Genomic DNA, 17,880 nt, shown 5'->3' on the forward strand with positions numbered 1-17,880 from the left:
TTCAGCTTTGTCATCGCCGAAAATAAAATTACATTTTAAAATATATTTATCCACTAAAGACACTGGTTAAACATAATAGCAAACCTGTTGCAGAAATGTAAGTTTAGCTCTAGGAAGAGCTCTTGCATCATTTGTTTGCATATTGCAGTTTCAGATCGGTGTGATATTTACTAATACAAATACATTCCGACATTTATTGAGTGTGACTAATTTTTAAGCATCCTTGAGTTTCTGAATACGATTTAGGGCCACTGTATGTGGTTGAATATGCTTATGCATTTTTTGGTCTCTTTAACCCTTTTCAATTGGGCCTAACTTAAGTAATTTAATTTGTAAGTAAAGAATAAATGGATGTGTGCTGTTTAAATAAAAGGAGTTCTTGTATGTCTTTGAAAAGAGCAGTACAAACAAAAACAATTTAATAAAGAATGCTTTTGGTGATCCTGACTTACAGTCTGGACAAAGCTAAATGGAAAAGCTCTTTTGTTTGGCATTTAAGAAAAGGCTGCTTTGTGAAACAACTCGGTAATGGTTGAAGGAATGCCTTTTCACTTCCGCCAATCCCCCAGGGGTTTGACCCCCAGTTATGAGTCATACATCTATTTCTAGGAATAAGAGTGGTAATGAATGTGAACATGTTTGTGTCTGACACTGTTTACTTTGGCAACCTCCCATCGCCCATCTGCTTCATCTCAATTTTCCACCTCTCCCTCTTTCTTTCTTCTTATATTTTTTATACTTTCTATTCACACTGATCCACTCCATCTTATCATGGTTGTGTGAATGAAACACTCTGTTCGAGAGGCTAAATGAAAAGGCTGAGAGTGCTTTCCAAGCAGGAAGCCAGGAAGCAGCCGCATTATTATTCAGATTTGGCATTTTAACAATGTTCTCCTGGGAATACAAATATTACTGAAATTCGCATGATTGCCGAAATGGAGTACCATTAAGCAACTTTGAGTAATTCCATGATGATTCAGAACAAGAGGAGGAAAACAAAGTAAATCCAAAGCTTAACGTTTTAGTGTCTGAATTACATGGTAATGGTAAAGAAAAGGACAAATTCAGGCATCATATATATTTTTTATAAATAAAAGAAAGGATACTTTTTAACTTGAATATTAAACAATCAGACAATAAATCTTATAGAAAATAAATTAAAATGAATTGTTGCTGATATGTACATCTGAAAAAAATAAATAAATCTTCAGAACTTTAATGTGATTAGGATTTTATATGATCAACAAACATACATGCATATAGTTTTATGCAGATTTATTGAATAAGCAAGGTACTCTGTAGTCCTTACTGACAATTTTGACAATCTTATTAGGCTAGAATTGTATTATTTATTAACCACAAAATGACCCATTTTTAAAATAATTATAAAAACACTTTTTACTAAAAGAGCTAACACTGCTCTTAAAATTCATGTCGAATTCATTTCATTTCTCTTAGGTGATGATAGCCATATTAAACTAAACCTGTCCTGCAGTGAACTAAAAATTTGCATTGTGGGGCATCAGTAAGGACTTCTGTAAGCACCAGCCATGCTCATGTATGAATGAATGTTATTCGATTTAGTGACACAGGTACACACACAGTATAATAAAGAGAAACATGCAAGAGTATAAGTGTCTGAGAAACACATTTTAAATAGTAATAATAATAATAAAAAAAACATGCAAAAGGACACTGAATATCACACTTTTGTGTTATATATTTTTGATATACTGCAATAAATTGCATACCTCTTACAAATTATGACTGGCTGCACATGCTAAGAGTAAATAATAGATGTTAACTTCAATAACATTTTTGCAGTAATCATTCTAGTGTATAGGTCTTACAATGTGTGTATATTTATGCTATCGTGATAAATGTTTGCTGTAGAAAGTCGGGGGAAAAATCGCTTGAATGTTTTGGGTTTCCATGACTTAATCTAAATGTGTTCTGCTTTTAAAGTGGCATGGGAATAAACATTTCCTTTAGAATAAAACATTTTGTGCCCAGTGCTTTATAGAGATTCCCTCCTACTTGATATTCCCATCTTAGCAACTTTCAATAGCGGTAACCCAAACAACAAGTTCCCAGAGACTGGAGTGCATCTTAACATGTCACACTTTTCTTCTAAGCACTGACTTATAGTTAAGCTTTCGGTACTAAGTGGGTTGTTTCTTCATGTTTTCCTGCGGTTTACCATTTGGGTATTTTAATATTAACACAGACATTTCCAAGAAAAGGCCTACGCTCTCCCGTTCCCATTTCCCAGCCTCTTCTCCTTGATGAACTTGCTGCTTAGATGCTCAGGTCAGAACGTCCTCATCATAAGTACATGAACCACTTCTGCACTTTCCCAAAAAGCCATAAATTGCAAGTGGGGATCGGTTTTAGTCTTTATTTAGTCTACAAGGGTCAGAGAAGATGGTGACTCCAATTAATAGGACACATATAGAAGTTTTGAAGAGGCGCTTTCACAAATTAATGACAAATCACACTTTTATGAGGAGCAATGTATACTGTCTCTTAAACCCTGATCATTAACTTCTTTTATTGAAGTTCTTGACTTTGACATTCAGAGCACTGGGCAGGAATCACATTAATTTTACACAAATGTATGTTAAGATGTTCTTGTTAGCAATGGGCCGATTCAGTCAGCTGCAGGGAGACATTGCAACTGTGCCCGGTGTTTTCCACTTACACCAAATAAACAACTGTGGTATCGTTTAATGAGCTTTAGAAATGTGCCAAAAAGTGGATATTGAAGTGTTTTCTATGACTGTGAAGGGACCAAAAAAAAAAAAAAAGAGTCTCCCTGCAGCTGGGCAAGTCAGTTTACTTGAGGAGTTCCTGATACTGCTCAGACCGCAGGAAGCGACCGAAGGAGTCTTTCTCCATCAGGGTGTAGATCCGGCTCTGAGCCAGCTCGAAGGTGGCCGGAGAAAGATCCACCAGGTTCCTCAAAGTCACATCTTTGGTGAAGTGGTCGATGTTCACCTAAAAGCACGATGTTGTTAATAAGGAAGAAGTGTATAAAAGTCAGTCACAAGATGCTGCAAATTGGACAAACATAATGAGATAAGAAACACATTATGTCAACATTGGCAGTGACTGAGAACTCTAGGGGGCTGTGGAGAAGTCAACCTCCCAGAATAGCTAGTGCAAGAAAAACAAAAATGCCAATTGGACTGATTCCCTGTGGTTTCCACACTCTATTTCCCCCTGACCATTATACTGATCTTATTAGTTTCCTTACATAATCTGGTATATAAAAATGGCTAAAAAGTCTTTGACTTGTGTTATTTAAAAAAGTTTTGCAAGCAGCAACAGTGTGCACAACGCTTTCCATTTGTTTTGACTATGCCCTACTCATCTAGTTTTATATGTATATGAAATTGGATAGTTTTGTATTATTGTAATATGCAATATCACAGTGTTGGATCATAATATTTAATGCACAGAAAAATTTTTTTGATGAGGATACAATGAAACAATTAGCTAAAGTTATGTTAAAATGGTAATAAGACTGTTTGCATTTCACTGCTTTTAAAAATAGTTATGTAACTAAGGAACAAATAGCTATTGTAACATTTATCAACGTTTGTATGTGTATGCTATCTAATGGCTATTACATAACAGATACTTTAAACCTCAGCACACGGCTGTGTAAACTTCCTGATACAAACGTTTTTCAAAAACATTGTTTGCTAAATGATTTTTCAACCTTTAGATTAAATAGACTTATAGTACATATACTTACTACAAAGACAGCATGGGCTTAAATATGACATTTGAAAAATGAAACGACCTCCATGCATAAGGCATGTTTTACTTGCTGGGATCAGCATCATCAGTTTTGCATGAAAACAGCACGACCATCCACCAAATAGACTAGCACTATACTAGCTCTAGCCTCGACCAACATGGAATTCATGCTAGTTTATGTTGGATTTTTCAACAGGCCTGGCTAAAACTCTAGTAGAAATCCCCATTTTCATTAGCTTACATCCAGCTTGAGATGCTGAAATAGGCCTATCAAATATAAGTAACCAACAATCATAAAGTTAAAACAAGGAGCTGTACTTACAAAATGGTAATATTAGGACTGCAATAACTAACCGTTAAAATAGATGAATCGATATTGTAAATAATCGAATTTGATTATCGATTAGTCGTGTCTGCATGCTGTGCACGGAAGCCATTCACCACCTCGCTTTACAGCATTGTATAATACATTTATATTGACAAAACACGTGGAAAATTGCGGAGAACACAGAGTGAGGTGCTGCAGGAGCTGGCAATGTGTATCTATAGCACAAGTTCATGCTTTCATTTGGCATGCTCTTTATACACAAAAGTCATCTTTTCCGTGCATTTGCTATGCAAATTTTACCAGTTGGCGTTGACATTAATTGGTTGTCTAGCAACAGCATTCCGACAGGACTTTTGGTTGTTTAAAATGAAAATGAAAATATGTTAGAGGTAGGTTTAATAAGTTATGGGTAGGTTTAGGTATGCTAAAGGTTAGGGGTTTATGAAAAGAATGATCAATCTGTATGTATTTAAAATATTATCAGTCGGCTCATTCCGTGACCATTTTAAATAGGCTGTACATAAAGATTGATAATTCCTTTCCTTAATCTAAACCCAAACCTTTTCATAAACCTACCCATTAAACCTACCCAAGTTAAATGTATACAATCGAACCTCAGAAAACACAGCAGCATTTGTAAAGCTTGAATTTGGAAAATGCTTTGTAAAAAGCAATACCCATGAAATAGCTCTATGGGTTTGGAATGGATCGCCCACAAAGACGCACCTTACAGACCGCTCTTCCAATACAATGTAAATGAATAGGAAACCTTGGCTGTAAATGTCCAAATCATTTTCATTATACATTATTAAATTGTCAACAAGGGTTGGCAGATTTGCGTAACAAAACCAGCCCAGTTGCTATTCAAAACCGGCCAATCACAGCCAAAACTAGCCCAAATTTGGGATATTTCCATTGATTAATCGATTAATCAAAGAAACAATCTACAGATTATTCGATAATCAAAATAATCGTTAGTTGCAGCCCTAGGTAATATTGAGCTCTATAACCTTTCTCAGTGTCCTGAAGGTACATTTATTTTAATCAAAGTTAATTTCCCTTAAAAAAAATACTTAATTACTTTAAAGTTTTTTTATATCTCCTTGGGGACGTTCAGTGGGGAGAACATGGGCCTCAGCGTTTATACAGTGATCTAAACCACTGATATGAAACATATTTTTACAGGAGATGATTAAAGGGTCTGATGGAGAGCTTCCTTTTACAGTACCTTTGAAGCACAGAGCTTTTTATTTTTACTGTGATTAGCACAAAAATCAGTGACAAAACAAACAAACCTCTTTGGGCCCACCGGTCTGAATGAAGTCCTCATAAATCTTCTTGGCTTTAATGGCCATTTTAAGGGGGGACTTGGTCTTCTTGAAGCCCTCACAAGCCTCCCAGAACTCAATATTCTCCTCGCTGAACTCAGATCTAAGAAAGCTCTTGAAGGTGTCCAGGCCGTCTATGGAATAAAAAATGTGGAAAAGCTATTACAGCTCTGTGTGTTCTTTTTGTACTAATGTGTTGGTGACACACTGCCACCGGAGATCCCTCTCCCAACAGCTCTTAACATCCTTATCCAAATATTACCGCTGTGCACGCCTAAGGCACACAGCCCTTAATGCAATTTCTCTCCAGTTCGTGTTGTATAACAGCATGAGGCATTTAAGTGCCACCTGATTCAGCTCCGTGGATTAATCAATGTAATTATTCACTATTCAATGCAGATTTATTTTGAGAATGTTTTAGCTTCAACAAAAATATATGCTCTTATATTTGAATAGAAGCATAATATAAAATTCCAATATGGCACAATTAGGCTAATCTGAAATAAATGAAATAATCCTTTTTTTCCAAGGCAAATTGTTGCAATTAAACATAACAAACTGGCTTTGAAACATATCATTGAATGAATAACAAAGATTTGTTTTCCCAGCTATTTGGAACGGAATAATGAAATAATTCCGTCCTTCTGTGCAGACAAATTATCCTATGTGTGTTTATATATGTGTAACTCAGAGAAAATGAGTTTAGTATAGTTCTAAACTACTTTTAGGAACATTCTCATAGATGTGTAGCTTTTAAAGCTTAATGAGCCCGTTCAAGGACAAGATGTTTACACATACCGAATCAAGTGCATCAGTGCGACTTTATAGATTTCGGCTCTCAACCGAAAGATATAAACAAAGTTTTAAAATGTGTTTTACAGACTCAACGGATAAACTAAACCTTCCAATAATTGGCCATGTCTGAAAGAACATTTAGGGCCCTACACCCAGCGCAATGCAGCGCCAAGCGCGATGCAAGTGTTTTTTTGCTAGTTTCAGTCTGACGCAGTTATCATTTTCACATCCTGCGCCTCTTTGTTTAAATAGCAAATGCATTTGCGCCCATTTGTGCGCCCATGGGCGTGCTGGTCTAAAAACGAGGTGTGTTCTGGCGCATTGTTGGTGCGATGCTATTTTGAGGCAACAGAAATAGACTGCGCCATTGACCAACTGAAACCTGGTCTAAAGTCAATGGAGCAATATTTTTATTTATTTTTTTGTTATTTAATGAGCATGTTAGTAATGTGCGCCTATAGGCGGGTCCACAACGTGCGTACACTCTGCTTATTAAACACACAGGGACGCACAGAAGCACACAAACATGCCAAATATATATATATAAAAAAAGGATTACAATGTAAAAGATTATTATTGTGTACATAAAGATATGGTGGAATCCGGCTTGTCCCGCAGATGGTCTGCTTGCACAATTTTACCTCGCGCACGAGCAGTTCCGTTTGCGCTCTGGAGACGCGTTCGGTCTTCCACTATCAAATTCCACCATGTAAATAGCGAATCTGCCATGGCGCGAGCGCAACTGGCATTTAAGAGGAATGGGAGATGAGACTCTGATTGGTTTAACGCACGTAAATCCCTAAACACTTACTCATTAAGAGAACAGGGACAACCCTTTTAGACCATGCGCCTGGCGCGCCGACCATTTTCCCCATCGTTAAACTAGCAAAAGTGGATTTGGACACGCCCTAAGTGAACTTGCGACCTGCGCTTTAGACCATGCGTTTACATCGTTAAAATAGGGCCTTAAGATGTAAAAATGCAACCAAATGGCCATTAAGATAATCATCATACTTACAGCTGTTTGAGAGGACTTTCTCAAGGGACTCGCGCCATTGGGCTGCTTCTTCAGGTGTGGGTCTGAACAAAACAAGCACATTTCGTCACATTGTTTTTCTCCCCTTTGTATTTGGCCAACAAGTTGTTTCCATATACAACAATTACATGTGCAGTACATATATATATATTGCTCTAAGTTTATTTTCATGTCTCTTCTTGTCTAAAAGGTCTTAAACAGCTTATACAAGTTTTTTATTGAGGTAACTGTCTTTTCTATACACAATATATTATCCTGTTATCTATTCTGCCTGAAAAACAATAACAATACATCCCTATTAACAACACTTGCATAAGGCATTACGCAAGTAAAAGGGAGCTGAAGTGTTTTTATGCTCAATTTGGACACAATTTACATTATAAACAGACTCTTAGCAGCTTTCCATTACAGGATTTACTAACATGGCCTTTCCCAGTTTTGTCTATCTGACGCACTTACTTGCTCTCTACTATTCACCCTTTTTCTCCATACTTCAAATAGAGCTGGACTGAGCTTTCAAAATGTTCTGTATGCACTTTATGGTGGAAAGTAATCTCAGGATGATTGCTTGACCAATCATCCAGAGATCATTTCCACCTTTAAGTGCATACAGAACATTTCCAAAACTCAGTTCAGCGCTGTTTTGAAACGTAAACAATATATATACAGTATGTATGCGAATTAATGGTGACTTCAGTTTAAAGAGGCTCTTTGTATACACAGACTGTATGATCTATTTGAGTGTGCGAGGCATGTTAAGAGACACATGCAGATCTGAAGTCCTCATCAGTAAGGAAAAGAAAGAGAGAGAGGAAGAGAAAACAATTAGGAGAGGCAGAGGGAGCCAAGAGGAACTCACTTCTGAAGCTTCTCTGGTTTCTTCTCAGGCTTTTCTTGGTAGGGGATAATAAGGTCGATGGAATTCTCTGGCTTCTGAAGCAGAGTTCCCAATTTAGTCTTGATCTCCTTAGCCCTGAAGACAGCACAAACACAAACCCATACGGATGTCCATTAGAGCTTTTAACATACATTTATAAACAATTCTATGATGAAATATATGAGCTGTGCATGAATGCTGAGGACATTTCCTAAATGTACAATACTTGTCAACAGATTATATAATATCAGCCTAACTCATCTATTTTCTTCTCTCAAAGTACACAGAGAATGATAATTGGGTCTATTTAGTCTTTATTCTATTGCACGCCAGCCACAAAAACCTTTTCTTTACTGCTTATTATTCCCTGAATTGTACAGCTGTAATCAGTACAGTAATTGCTACGTTTTGACAGATCACACAATAAAACACCACATGTCCAAGGCGGTCAGTTCAGACCTATTTCACAGTCGCTGTAGAGTTAAGAACAGACGTAATATCCTTTTGTAAGATTTTGGGGAAACACATATTTCTCCCAGATGACTGCGGATGCAGAGATGTCAAGCAAACTTGCTGATTTTTTGAGGTTTCTTGAATCTTTTTGGCACAGACTGATTTATTGCTCAAAATATGACGACATTTCTCCTCTTACAAAGTCTAGATTAGTCACTTTAGATTAGGGTCCAGTTCTCACTTTTAACTAACTATTAACTACAACTTTTGCCTCAATAAACTCCAAATCACTGTTTATTAATAGTATGATAGTTAAGTTTAGGTATTGTATTGGATTAAGGGATGTAGAATATGGTCATGCAGAATAAGGCATTAATATGTGCTTTATAATTACTACTAAACAGCCAATATTCTATGCATTTACTAATATGCATGCTAATTATATATATATGAAGAGTTCAGATGCAAAAGCCTCTAAGTGCCATCTGAAATTTTCTTCTAGAATGATCATTTTTATCAAGCTTGTGTATTTAAGTTCAGTAATTTCACTTTAATGGCAATGAAAATGACCATTTAAGTGAAATTACTGAACTTAAATATACGAGCTTGATAAAAATGATCATTCTAGAAGAAAATTTCAGATGGCACTTACAGAGGCTTTTGCATCTGAACTCTTTTTTTTACATTATAAACCACCTCATGTTGCCACCTTAAAACTGTCTTTCAGATGTACAAATAGACTTCTCAGGAGTACGCCAGGCCTCAGGCCAAGCTTTAAGACCAAAGCCAAGAACAGTGATAATGTTTAGACAATGAATGAGCCAATAGCACAAATCAGAATATGGCTCAACAGTTACAATAAATGTCCTCATTGCTATACTTGGAATTCTGCTCCAAATCTTGTTATGAGCAGAGAACTAAACAAAGTTGAGTGTGTTCTGGTCTTTGGTAACGTTTAGGAACCTTGATGTTTTCAAGGACAAAACTATAAAAAAATAAAAATAAAATAGAGTAACAACTGTTGATACTATGACAAAAAGGTATCTAAAGTGAAAAATTATGTATATTTTATACTTATAAACAGTATATTAAACATTTAAAATAGGGGCACAATAAATGAAGTCCTTAAGTTTCTGCTTAATAAAAAAAAAAAAAAAAAAACACACGTTTTAACCAGAAACCAACTTTGAACTCAAAAAACAAGTAAGTATTCCCATATGCAATAATCAATACGCACTACCTAAACCATTTTTAGCATTACCAGCTGTTCCAGTAAACCCAGATATTGCAAAATATCTGCAAAATACGCAAGCACTGATTCCCAAAGGAGGCTGGCAATTTAAAAGTTATTGACCTATGTAGCTGACGTGGAGTGAATTTCAAATAAATCCATGATGCAAAAGATGTTTTACAGATCTTACCTCTCCAGACATGTCTGGGGCAGGGCAGCTAATCCTTTACACATTTTCTGAGCTTTTCACTTTTGCAGTGTTAGTCCACCACTATTAGTTGATGTCTCCTCTCTCTCTTGTCGTTCTGCTCCCCTCTATTATATGGAGAAAGTCTGCTGGCCCAAAGCCAGAAACTCGAGAGCCAATCAAGTCTTGGCTTGCAATTACAATGGGAGCTGAGAGAGCTCGGGAGATAATCAAAACAAGAAAGGACATTTTAAACTGGACAAAGCACTGAAACATCAGTAGACTTTAGATCTATATCTATATCTATGCCTAGCAACAGCAACTTAGTTATTACTATAGAAACATAAAAATCTGTTTTGTAAATGAATTCATACAACACATTTCTTAGTTAATTTTAACTTTAAATCACTTTTATTGTGATTAAGTCTGACATCTGTGGTATCAAATACATTGTATTGTTTTTTTAGGTTTTAGTTTTAAAACATATAATCATCTAAGAGAGTCAGACTGTCTTATGTACTACTAACTACTAGCTATCTACTAACCAGAAGTATAACTCCATTTTTGAGATGACCTAAACATACAGAAATTGGAAAGTTCAAGACCTGTTACAGACTGAATGGTAACTTCTGGAGGTACAAATATAAAAGTGGTAAATGTATTAAAAAATGACAAATCACAATAACATAAAAAAAAAACGACCAATTTACAGTCAACTTTTATACAAATAATCTGTAAATATATACGTGCATAAACAATACATTGGCAAACTATATTTTACAATTATTTATCAAAATTGGCTTTCCACTGGAATTTTTTCAAGTGTTGTTCTTTAAATGCAATATTTGCATTTCACTTATAAATATATCTAACAAATCAATAGAAAGAATATAAAGGCATATTCTTTTTGTGTACTCAAACATTCCTTAATTCCAAGTATAAAGTATAACAAAAATATTGGTGTTCTTTCTGAGGAATGATAATGGAAAATTTTGACACAGCGTTGTCTTGTCTGGGGACAGCTAAACAAACTCTCAATTACATGGTTTTTCTAGAACATTCTTTGCACACTAAAAAAAAAGATGTAATGAAAATAAAGGTGGTGAAATAATAAAATCAATCCTAATCAAATGTGGCTTGAAATATATATATTTTTTTTACAATACAATATGCAATATGATACAATATGAGCTGCTGTTACAACAATGTGATTTATGTAAGATTTATAGGCTATGTTAGTTTTAGTTTTGTTGTTTTTCATAAACGCCATCCTTAGTTACCATAAATCATCTGCTTCAAACATGATTTAAGTCAGTGTTTAACTAAATTACATAATTGTTTGACCAGAAGACCATTTGAATAGCCAACCCGATCTCACCGTCAACCTAAAAATGAGAGCATATAGCAACAATAAATGGGTCATTAATAAAATATGCTATGAGGCATATTTTACCAGGGTAGCATATGGCCTGCATATGGTGTAACATCCCCACACAATCTATTTTTACAAAATATAAACAAAGTGTGAGAATAGGAGCATCACGCTACAGCAATGTTTAAAATGATTTCCTTTGCCTCCAGATATATTTAGTGTGAAATAAAATGCCATTGTTCAAGTATGTTATGCTGAATAATGCAAATTATTCAGCCGGTGAAATTGGCCGGTGGCAATGCATTGCACAAACATGGAGCAGTTGGTAGGCGATCGGTTTGTATGCTTAACAGGGCAGACCTTGTGATCTTTGTCAATTGTCAATACCCAGCAAACACATCTACGTTTTGGTCTGTGGTCTATGTCTGTGGCACGTTGCATTTCTGTTATGGCAACGTCGCTACATGCTCGCAACATTGTAACAACATAGAATTGTAAGACACGACAGGGCTGTAGCAACGTCGTTATGTTGTGTGGTGAAGGTTGTTACAACGTTGTACAATGTTGACATTGAACCACCATTCAGGGCCATTGCTTAAGGTTGTGCCTATAGGCAGGGGTTCCCAAACTTTTCCATGACAAGGCCCCCCAAATACCACTAGGTTCTGGCCAAGGCCCCCCTTTTGCAGGATGTGTTATCAAACCCATCAACAATACTACGGCAAATGTAGAAATAAATAAATAAAACATCTAGGTGAAAATCCATTTACTTTTATTGGTGTAATAATAACATCTGTGTGTCAGATCTTCAAATCTGGTAAAGTAATTTCAATATCTTCAAATCTGGTACAGTGGTAATTTCAATATCTTCAAATCTGGTACAGTAATTTCAACATTCAACATTGTATCTGGTGGCTCCTACACAGTTTGTCAAGCCTGGGCTTTATGTCTGTCAGTGCAATACGCATGTGACTCTCCACATTTAGACGTGCTCTGTGTTTTGTTTTAAGTACTTTAAAGTTGAAAAGCCAAACGCACACAAGTAAGTGGTTGCAAAAGGAAAAAGGCATGTCAGAGCCCTCTCAGCTAGAATGGGAAAGTCCTTTCTTACATACTTCCAGGGAAATTTCATTTTTAAATCCCATGAAGTAGTCATCTCAATCAGCTCCTCCTGTGATTTTAAGTCCAGACAAGAGCCTACATCAGGGGCAAATGGGTTCCTTACCCAGTTTAGATGGGTGCTGTCAAGGTCAGGGAAATAGTCTCTGAAATATCCCTGGAGGTGCTCCAGGTGGGATTGTATCAGTGGAGAAATGGTGTCCAACTCACCACCAGATGACAGCAGCTCTTGGTGTAGTAATGGGAACATTTCTGTAATTCCCTCCTTGAGCTTGTTTGACCACAGCGTAATCTTCAGGGAAAAAGCACGCACTTTGTCTTGCATATGCACTATGTATGTGTCACACCCTTGCATGCTTTGGTTAAGCACATTCAGATGACAAAAAATGTCAGCCATATATGCAAGTTTGAGAATCCAGGCTGCATTTGTAAAACGGTCAGCCAGCTGATGTTTCTCAGACAAGAGAAACTCTGCAACCTCCCTCTGCAACTCATACACACGGTTCAAAACTGCCCCCCGTGAAGCCAGCGCACGTTTGAGTGAAGGAGCAATCCATCAAAACGGGCTCCCATTTCTTTACACAGAAGAGCAAACAGTCTGTGTTTCAAGGGGCGGGCTTTAATGAAGTTTACTACGTGTATTATGTCCTGTACTACCTGATTAGGCTCATCACCCAACCGTTTAGCTACCAGTGCTTCTCGATGGAGCAAACAGTATGTGAACGCCGCATTCAGGGCCCTCTGTTTGATGAGAGCCGTCACCCCACTGTTCTTCCCAGTCATAGTCGCGACCCCGTCAGAACCCACACCCACACAACGAGACCAGTCAAGTCCATTTGAATCAATATATTCGTCCAACACTTTACAAAATAGTATTTCCTCAATGAACATTTCTTGGGAAATAAATCTGATGTACTCGGCAGCATTAGCCCCACACCCATACTCTCATCTAGCTGCAGTGTGAAATATTCGCTAGCCCTCACCTGGTCCAACAGTTGAGCAGACACATCCTCAGCCATGTCGCTAATACGTCTGCTCACAGTGTTATCAGAGAGTGTTACAACGTCAATTTTCTTGGCATTTTCTCACCCAGTAGCTCTTTAACAATGTCTTTGGTATAGCTGGCAGTATCAAATCTTCCCCAATTGTGTGTGGCTTCTTAGCTCGCGCAATGTGAAAGGAAGCCAAAAAACGGTGCCCTCAACGCTCTCTCAGGGACAGTAGCTTGCTGCACTTGTCAAATGTTCTTCCTTTCTTTTAAAAAAGTCAATTGGTTTTTCGGCCACTGCTGGATGCTTCTGGTTCAGGTGACGTTGAAGTTTCGATGGTTTTAAGCATTCGTTGGAGACAATCTCGAAGCAGAGAACGCATTTGGGGCACTCATGTCCATTCTTATGTGTGATGCTGGTAAATCCATACTTTATGTATGCTGCCTCATACCTATGAGTTTTACTGGACCAGGAGTTCGTTTTCTGATTTTTTGTATCTGAGGTTTTGATAGCTGGCTCGTCAGGTTTTTTCCTTTTTAAAAATCTATCCATTTTGACAGAGCTAGCCAGCTTACTTAAAGGGGTCATATAATGGTACATGCACTTTTACAAGTTGATTGTACTGAAATGTGTGTTGGCAGTGCCTGTACACAACCATCATAAAATGATAAAAATCCATCCAGTGGTTTTTTTAAATCTTCTTATATGTTTTCCCCCATCTCAAATCAAGCCGTTCGATTTTGTGACGTCACAAAATTGACGCCCCTCCCACGATTGTTGATTGTCCCACGATAGCAATCATAGTCCTGGCGCGGTCATTGTTGATACGCTGGAGCACTGTCTATGAGCAGGCATCTAAGCGATTGTGGTGTTCTGTTCTTGCGTGTAATAAGGAACACAGCAGTCATTTTGATGTTCCTAAATCCAAACCCCTGAAGACGCAGTGGCTGAGTTTGTTTTCGAAGGGAATATTCCCCATGATCAACGTCAATGCTTTCATGTGTGCGCGAATCATTTCACACACCAGACTGCTTTATAAACGAGGGTCAGTATAAAGCTGGTTTTGCTAAGAAGCTGCTCCTGAAAAAAGGATCGGTACCAACTATTCGTGTTCCTGCTGCACCTCCAGAATAACTGAAGTGAGTGTAACGTTTTATTAACCTTTATATTCATATTTATATTAAAATATAATTTTATAAAATATAAATATATTAAAATATAATTTGGTGGCCGCGGCCCCCATTTTTTAAAACCCCCGGGCCTGGGGTGTCTGGACAACCACCGAACAACATTATGTACTCGTCACTGCCCTGAAGCGCGAATCAGCCGTTTAAATTTCAAACCGCCCGTTGGGCTCATTGTGTTGTCTCATTCGTAATTATTCAAACACAATCTACAACTTCCTTAATGTGACATTTATTTGAACATCTTCTGGTCAGGTATGACAAATATTTAACTTTATGCCAAAAGTTATAAGCCATAATGAAGCCAAAATGAATGAATGAATGAGGCATGTATATATGACTTATAGGCTATAGCTATTTATAAAATTGTATAAAATTGTATAAAATGATTTTAATGATGAGTAATTAATTTCAGCACTCCTTGAGTACTGCAACGTACTTGTTGCACGTTAAAGTTTTTTCCTTTTTTGGAAACGCACAGAGAAAAAAAATGTTTAGACTTCTTAGTACAGTTTAATGATCTACAAAATAGAGAGAGCTTTGTTGATAACTACATTATTATTTAATTACTTAGTAATTTCTCGCTAGAAAGGATATCAAAAGTGTAAAAACAAACATTTAGCCAACACACAAACTGATGACCAACCGTAACTTTCAGCCATCTTTACTTTTTAGCTGAACTGTCACGGAATGGAACGCACAGGATTGTGGGATATCAAAGGCAGAGAAGGAAATATCTATATGCTGCCTTCAAAAATTGATCAGATGATCAAGGCGAGGCAACAACTCTCATTGGATTCGGACATGCCTTGAAGGCATAATTTTTAAGCTTTTGGATGCTGTCATGGAGGATGACAGAAAACATTAGGAATCAATCAGAATCAAGCCATCTTCTTATATAATAGGCGAAAAACAGTATGTGAATGGCAGTAAAATGAAGCAACTGACGCAGTAGGTCACATGACAGTGACAACATGACGTATGTAGTACGTCCGAATTTAATTTATACAACACGCAATTTCCTTACTAAATAGAACATACTTTTTTAATGGGCGAGTGTTAAGTTTCAAACCAAATGTAGTACCTTCTATGTTCAATGTTAATATCAAAACAATATAAACTAAAAAAAGATAAATGTAAGCAACAATACTTTGTAACATATGTAGTAGCCTATACGGTCACTGTATGCACTTTCATGGAGTTATTTTGGTTGTTCAGAGCTATCTGACACATCTACTATAATACAAATTGGTCTTTTTTCGGGTAATCATTGTAATGATCAAAACTCCGTATAAGGGCTCTCTCTCGGTGCAAAGCCCATATCAAAATCTCAACTTGCTGGGTATCAGGTTCAGATACCATTTATGTACAATGATTGGGCATGTGTACAACAATTGCTCTTGCCTTCAGCAAAATTAAACGGTATTAACTTAATAGACATGCTTGCCAGACAGGAAGGCAAGCAAAGTGTTTCTGTGATGTGCCAGCAGGAATTTCTGCAAACACTATTATCACCTAATCGCAGGTTTTTGTCTCAGTCCAAGCGGTTTGTTTAGACTCATAGCTAATGCTTTGGCAAGTCATTTCCTTCAAAATTACACAGCGGAAGGAACTGATTAATTCATATCATTGTTCTAGGGACTGGTGTTCAAAGGTTTTTTGATATGGTTGAACGAGTTTCTCTACTGTTTTAATAATCCACAAACCATGTTACACAATCCCCATACAATTGTTTTTTTGAGGACAAAGAAGGTATTAACAAAGAAATGCGAACCATGGTACTCCAGAATGTACTGAATTCGTTCTTTAAGGGTTCAAATTAGAAGGAATCAAACTGTGGAATTAAGAAATCAAAATTCTTCCCCAGTGAAAAATCTTTTTCTTTAGCTGCAACTTTTGTAATATCAAGACAGACTAATACATTGCAAAATATGCGCCGTTATTTTAGCACCCAATTCGCCAATGGAATTATTATAATTAACTTGCTGGGTATCATGTTCAGATACCATTTAAAGCTAACGTCTTCAGCACTTTTGACAATGAAAATGATGCAAATAATGTTCTTCTGCTAATGTCCACACTGCAATATGCTAAAGAGATGCCACACCAAACTTGACCTTGAAGCTAATCCATCATGCCTGGTTTAGACCACCTTCGTTAAAGAGATAGCAGCCAAAGTTTGCACAATAAGCTCACTGTGGCAGATATATGCTGGTTATAATGCTATTTTTTTATTTGATTATCATTTGATGAGTCCTGTCATGTCAACTCTCTGAGAGATTAGCATGGTAATGGTAATGGATATGGCAATGTTAATGTATTTGTTCTTGGTGGAATAGATCTGCTACGCTGCTGCTGCTGCTGCAGAGCAAGTACTGAGACTTGCTACTGCCAATACATTCACAGACATTGCTGTGAGCATGTAAGACAGGCTGCTCCTGCTGCACATGTAACATACATGATATAATCCTGTAGCAGATCTATGCAGGTGCTGGGGAAGGTGGAGGGTTTCTGAAAGCACGCTGCAGACTACTAACAGTAACGCTACCGGTATTTGAATGTTGAGCCGCAGCTCATTGGCCGCTGATGCAACAGCAACCAATCAGCTGTGCTATGTAGATGACGATCAAAATCTTTCAGGCTAGTTTACATAGAAAAAGCGTGTTTGTACTGAAAAAAAGAATGACAATACGAATGACGCTCAAATGCAAAAGTGGTGCAAGTATTTACTGAATTCACACCTGTGCCGGTATTATCACGACCACTTTAACAAACAGTAAATGTAAACTAGGTTAGTAGGTATTTTACAATAGTTCACATCCTTTATCCTGTCTCACAAAGGTAAGGTCATACTCTGTGACACGAATGTCCTCCGACAGGATGCTGCAGAACAAGGCCAAGTATAATGAAGCCACATCTGTCATGCTGTGCAAGTGCACTGAGTGCACTTGGCCAGCCGAGATTACGGGTGCTGATTGTACCTGGAAAGCATCAGTGTCGAAAACCTTTCAGAGGCAGGTGTCAGATATTGCACGGGTCAGATTACCGACTCTTTCAGGTTCTGTACTGGAAGGCTGCATGTGATCCATGCACATCAGTGCCAGAGAAGCTTCAACGTGAAAATCAATGGAAAATCTTATGAAAAAGAATCAAACAGGACCTGTTGAAATCATGTTCTGGTTTGCATTCAGGATGGAAAATGGAACATGCTTAGAC

The 17,880-nt window shown here is 37.2% G+C and overlaps 1 protein-coding gene across 1 annotated transcript; it reads right to left on the minus strand.

The window, feature by feature from the left end:
- Nucleotides 1–1,214: 1,214 nt before the first annotated feature.
- Nucleotides 1,215–10,133, minus strand: rgs5a (regulator of G protein signaling 5a). The gene is made up of 5 exons (XM_084425510.1): nt 10,004–10,133; nt 8,112–8,225; nt 7,235–7,296; nt 5,389–5,555; nt 1,215–2,997 (listed from the first exon to the last, which is right to left on the minus strand). Exons 1-5 carry the CDS (start codon nt 10,045–10,047, stop codon nt 2,836–2,838), a joined length of 549 nt encoding a protein of 182 aa, XP_084281636.1. The 5' UTR covers nt 10,048–10,133; the 3' UTR covers nt 1,215–2,835.
- Between the last annotated feature and the right edge of the window lie 7,747 nt (nt 10,134–17,880).

Source organism: Rutilus rutilus, assembly GCF_951802725.1.
Source record: "Rutilus rutilus genome assembly, chromosome: 12".
NCBI lineage: Eukaryota > Metazoa > Chordata > Actinopteri > Cypriniformes > Leuciscidae > Rutilus > Rutilus rutilus.

Bases quoted from the DNA above. Each gene is read 5' to 3' on its own strand.
- rgs5a (XM_084425510.1), bottom strand. From the start codon at position 10,047: ATGTGTAAAGGATTAGCTGCCCTGCCCCAGACATGTCTGGAGAG. The intron at 7,297-8,111 runs GTGAGTTCCTCT...TGTTTTGTTCAG, and splicing joins AAACCAGAGAAGCTTCAGAA to ACCCACACCTGAAGAAGCAG. The intron at 2,998-5,388 runs GTTTGTTTGTTT...TCGTGCTTTTAG, and splicing joins AGACCGGTGGGCCCAAAGAG to GTGAACATCGACCACTTCAC.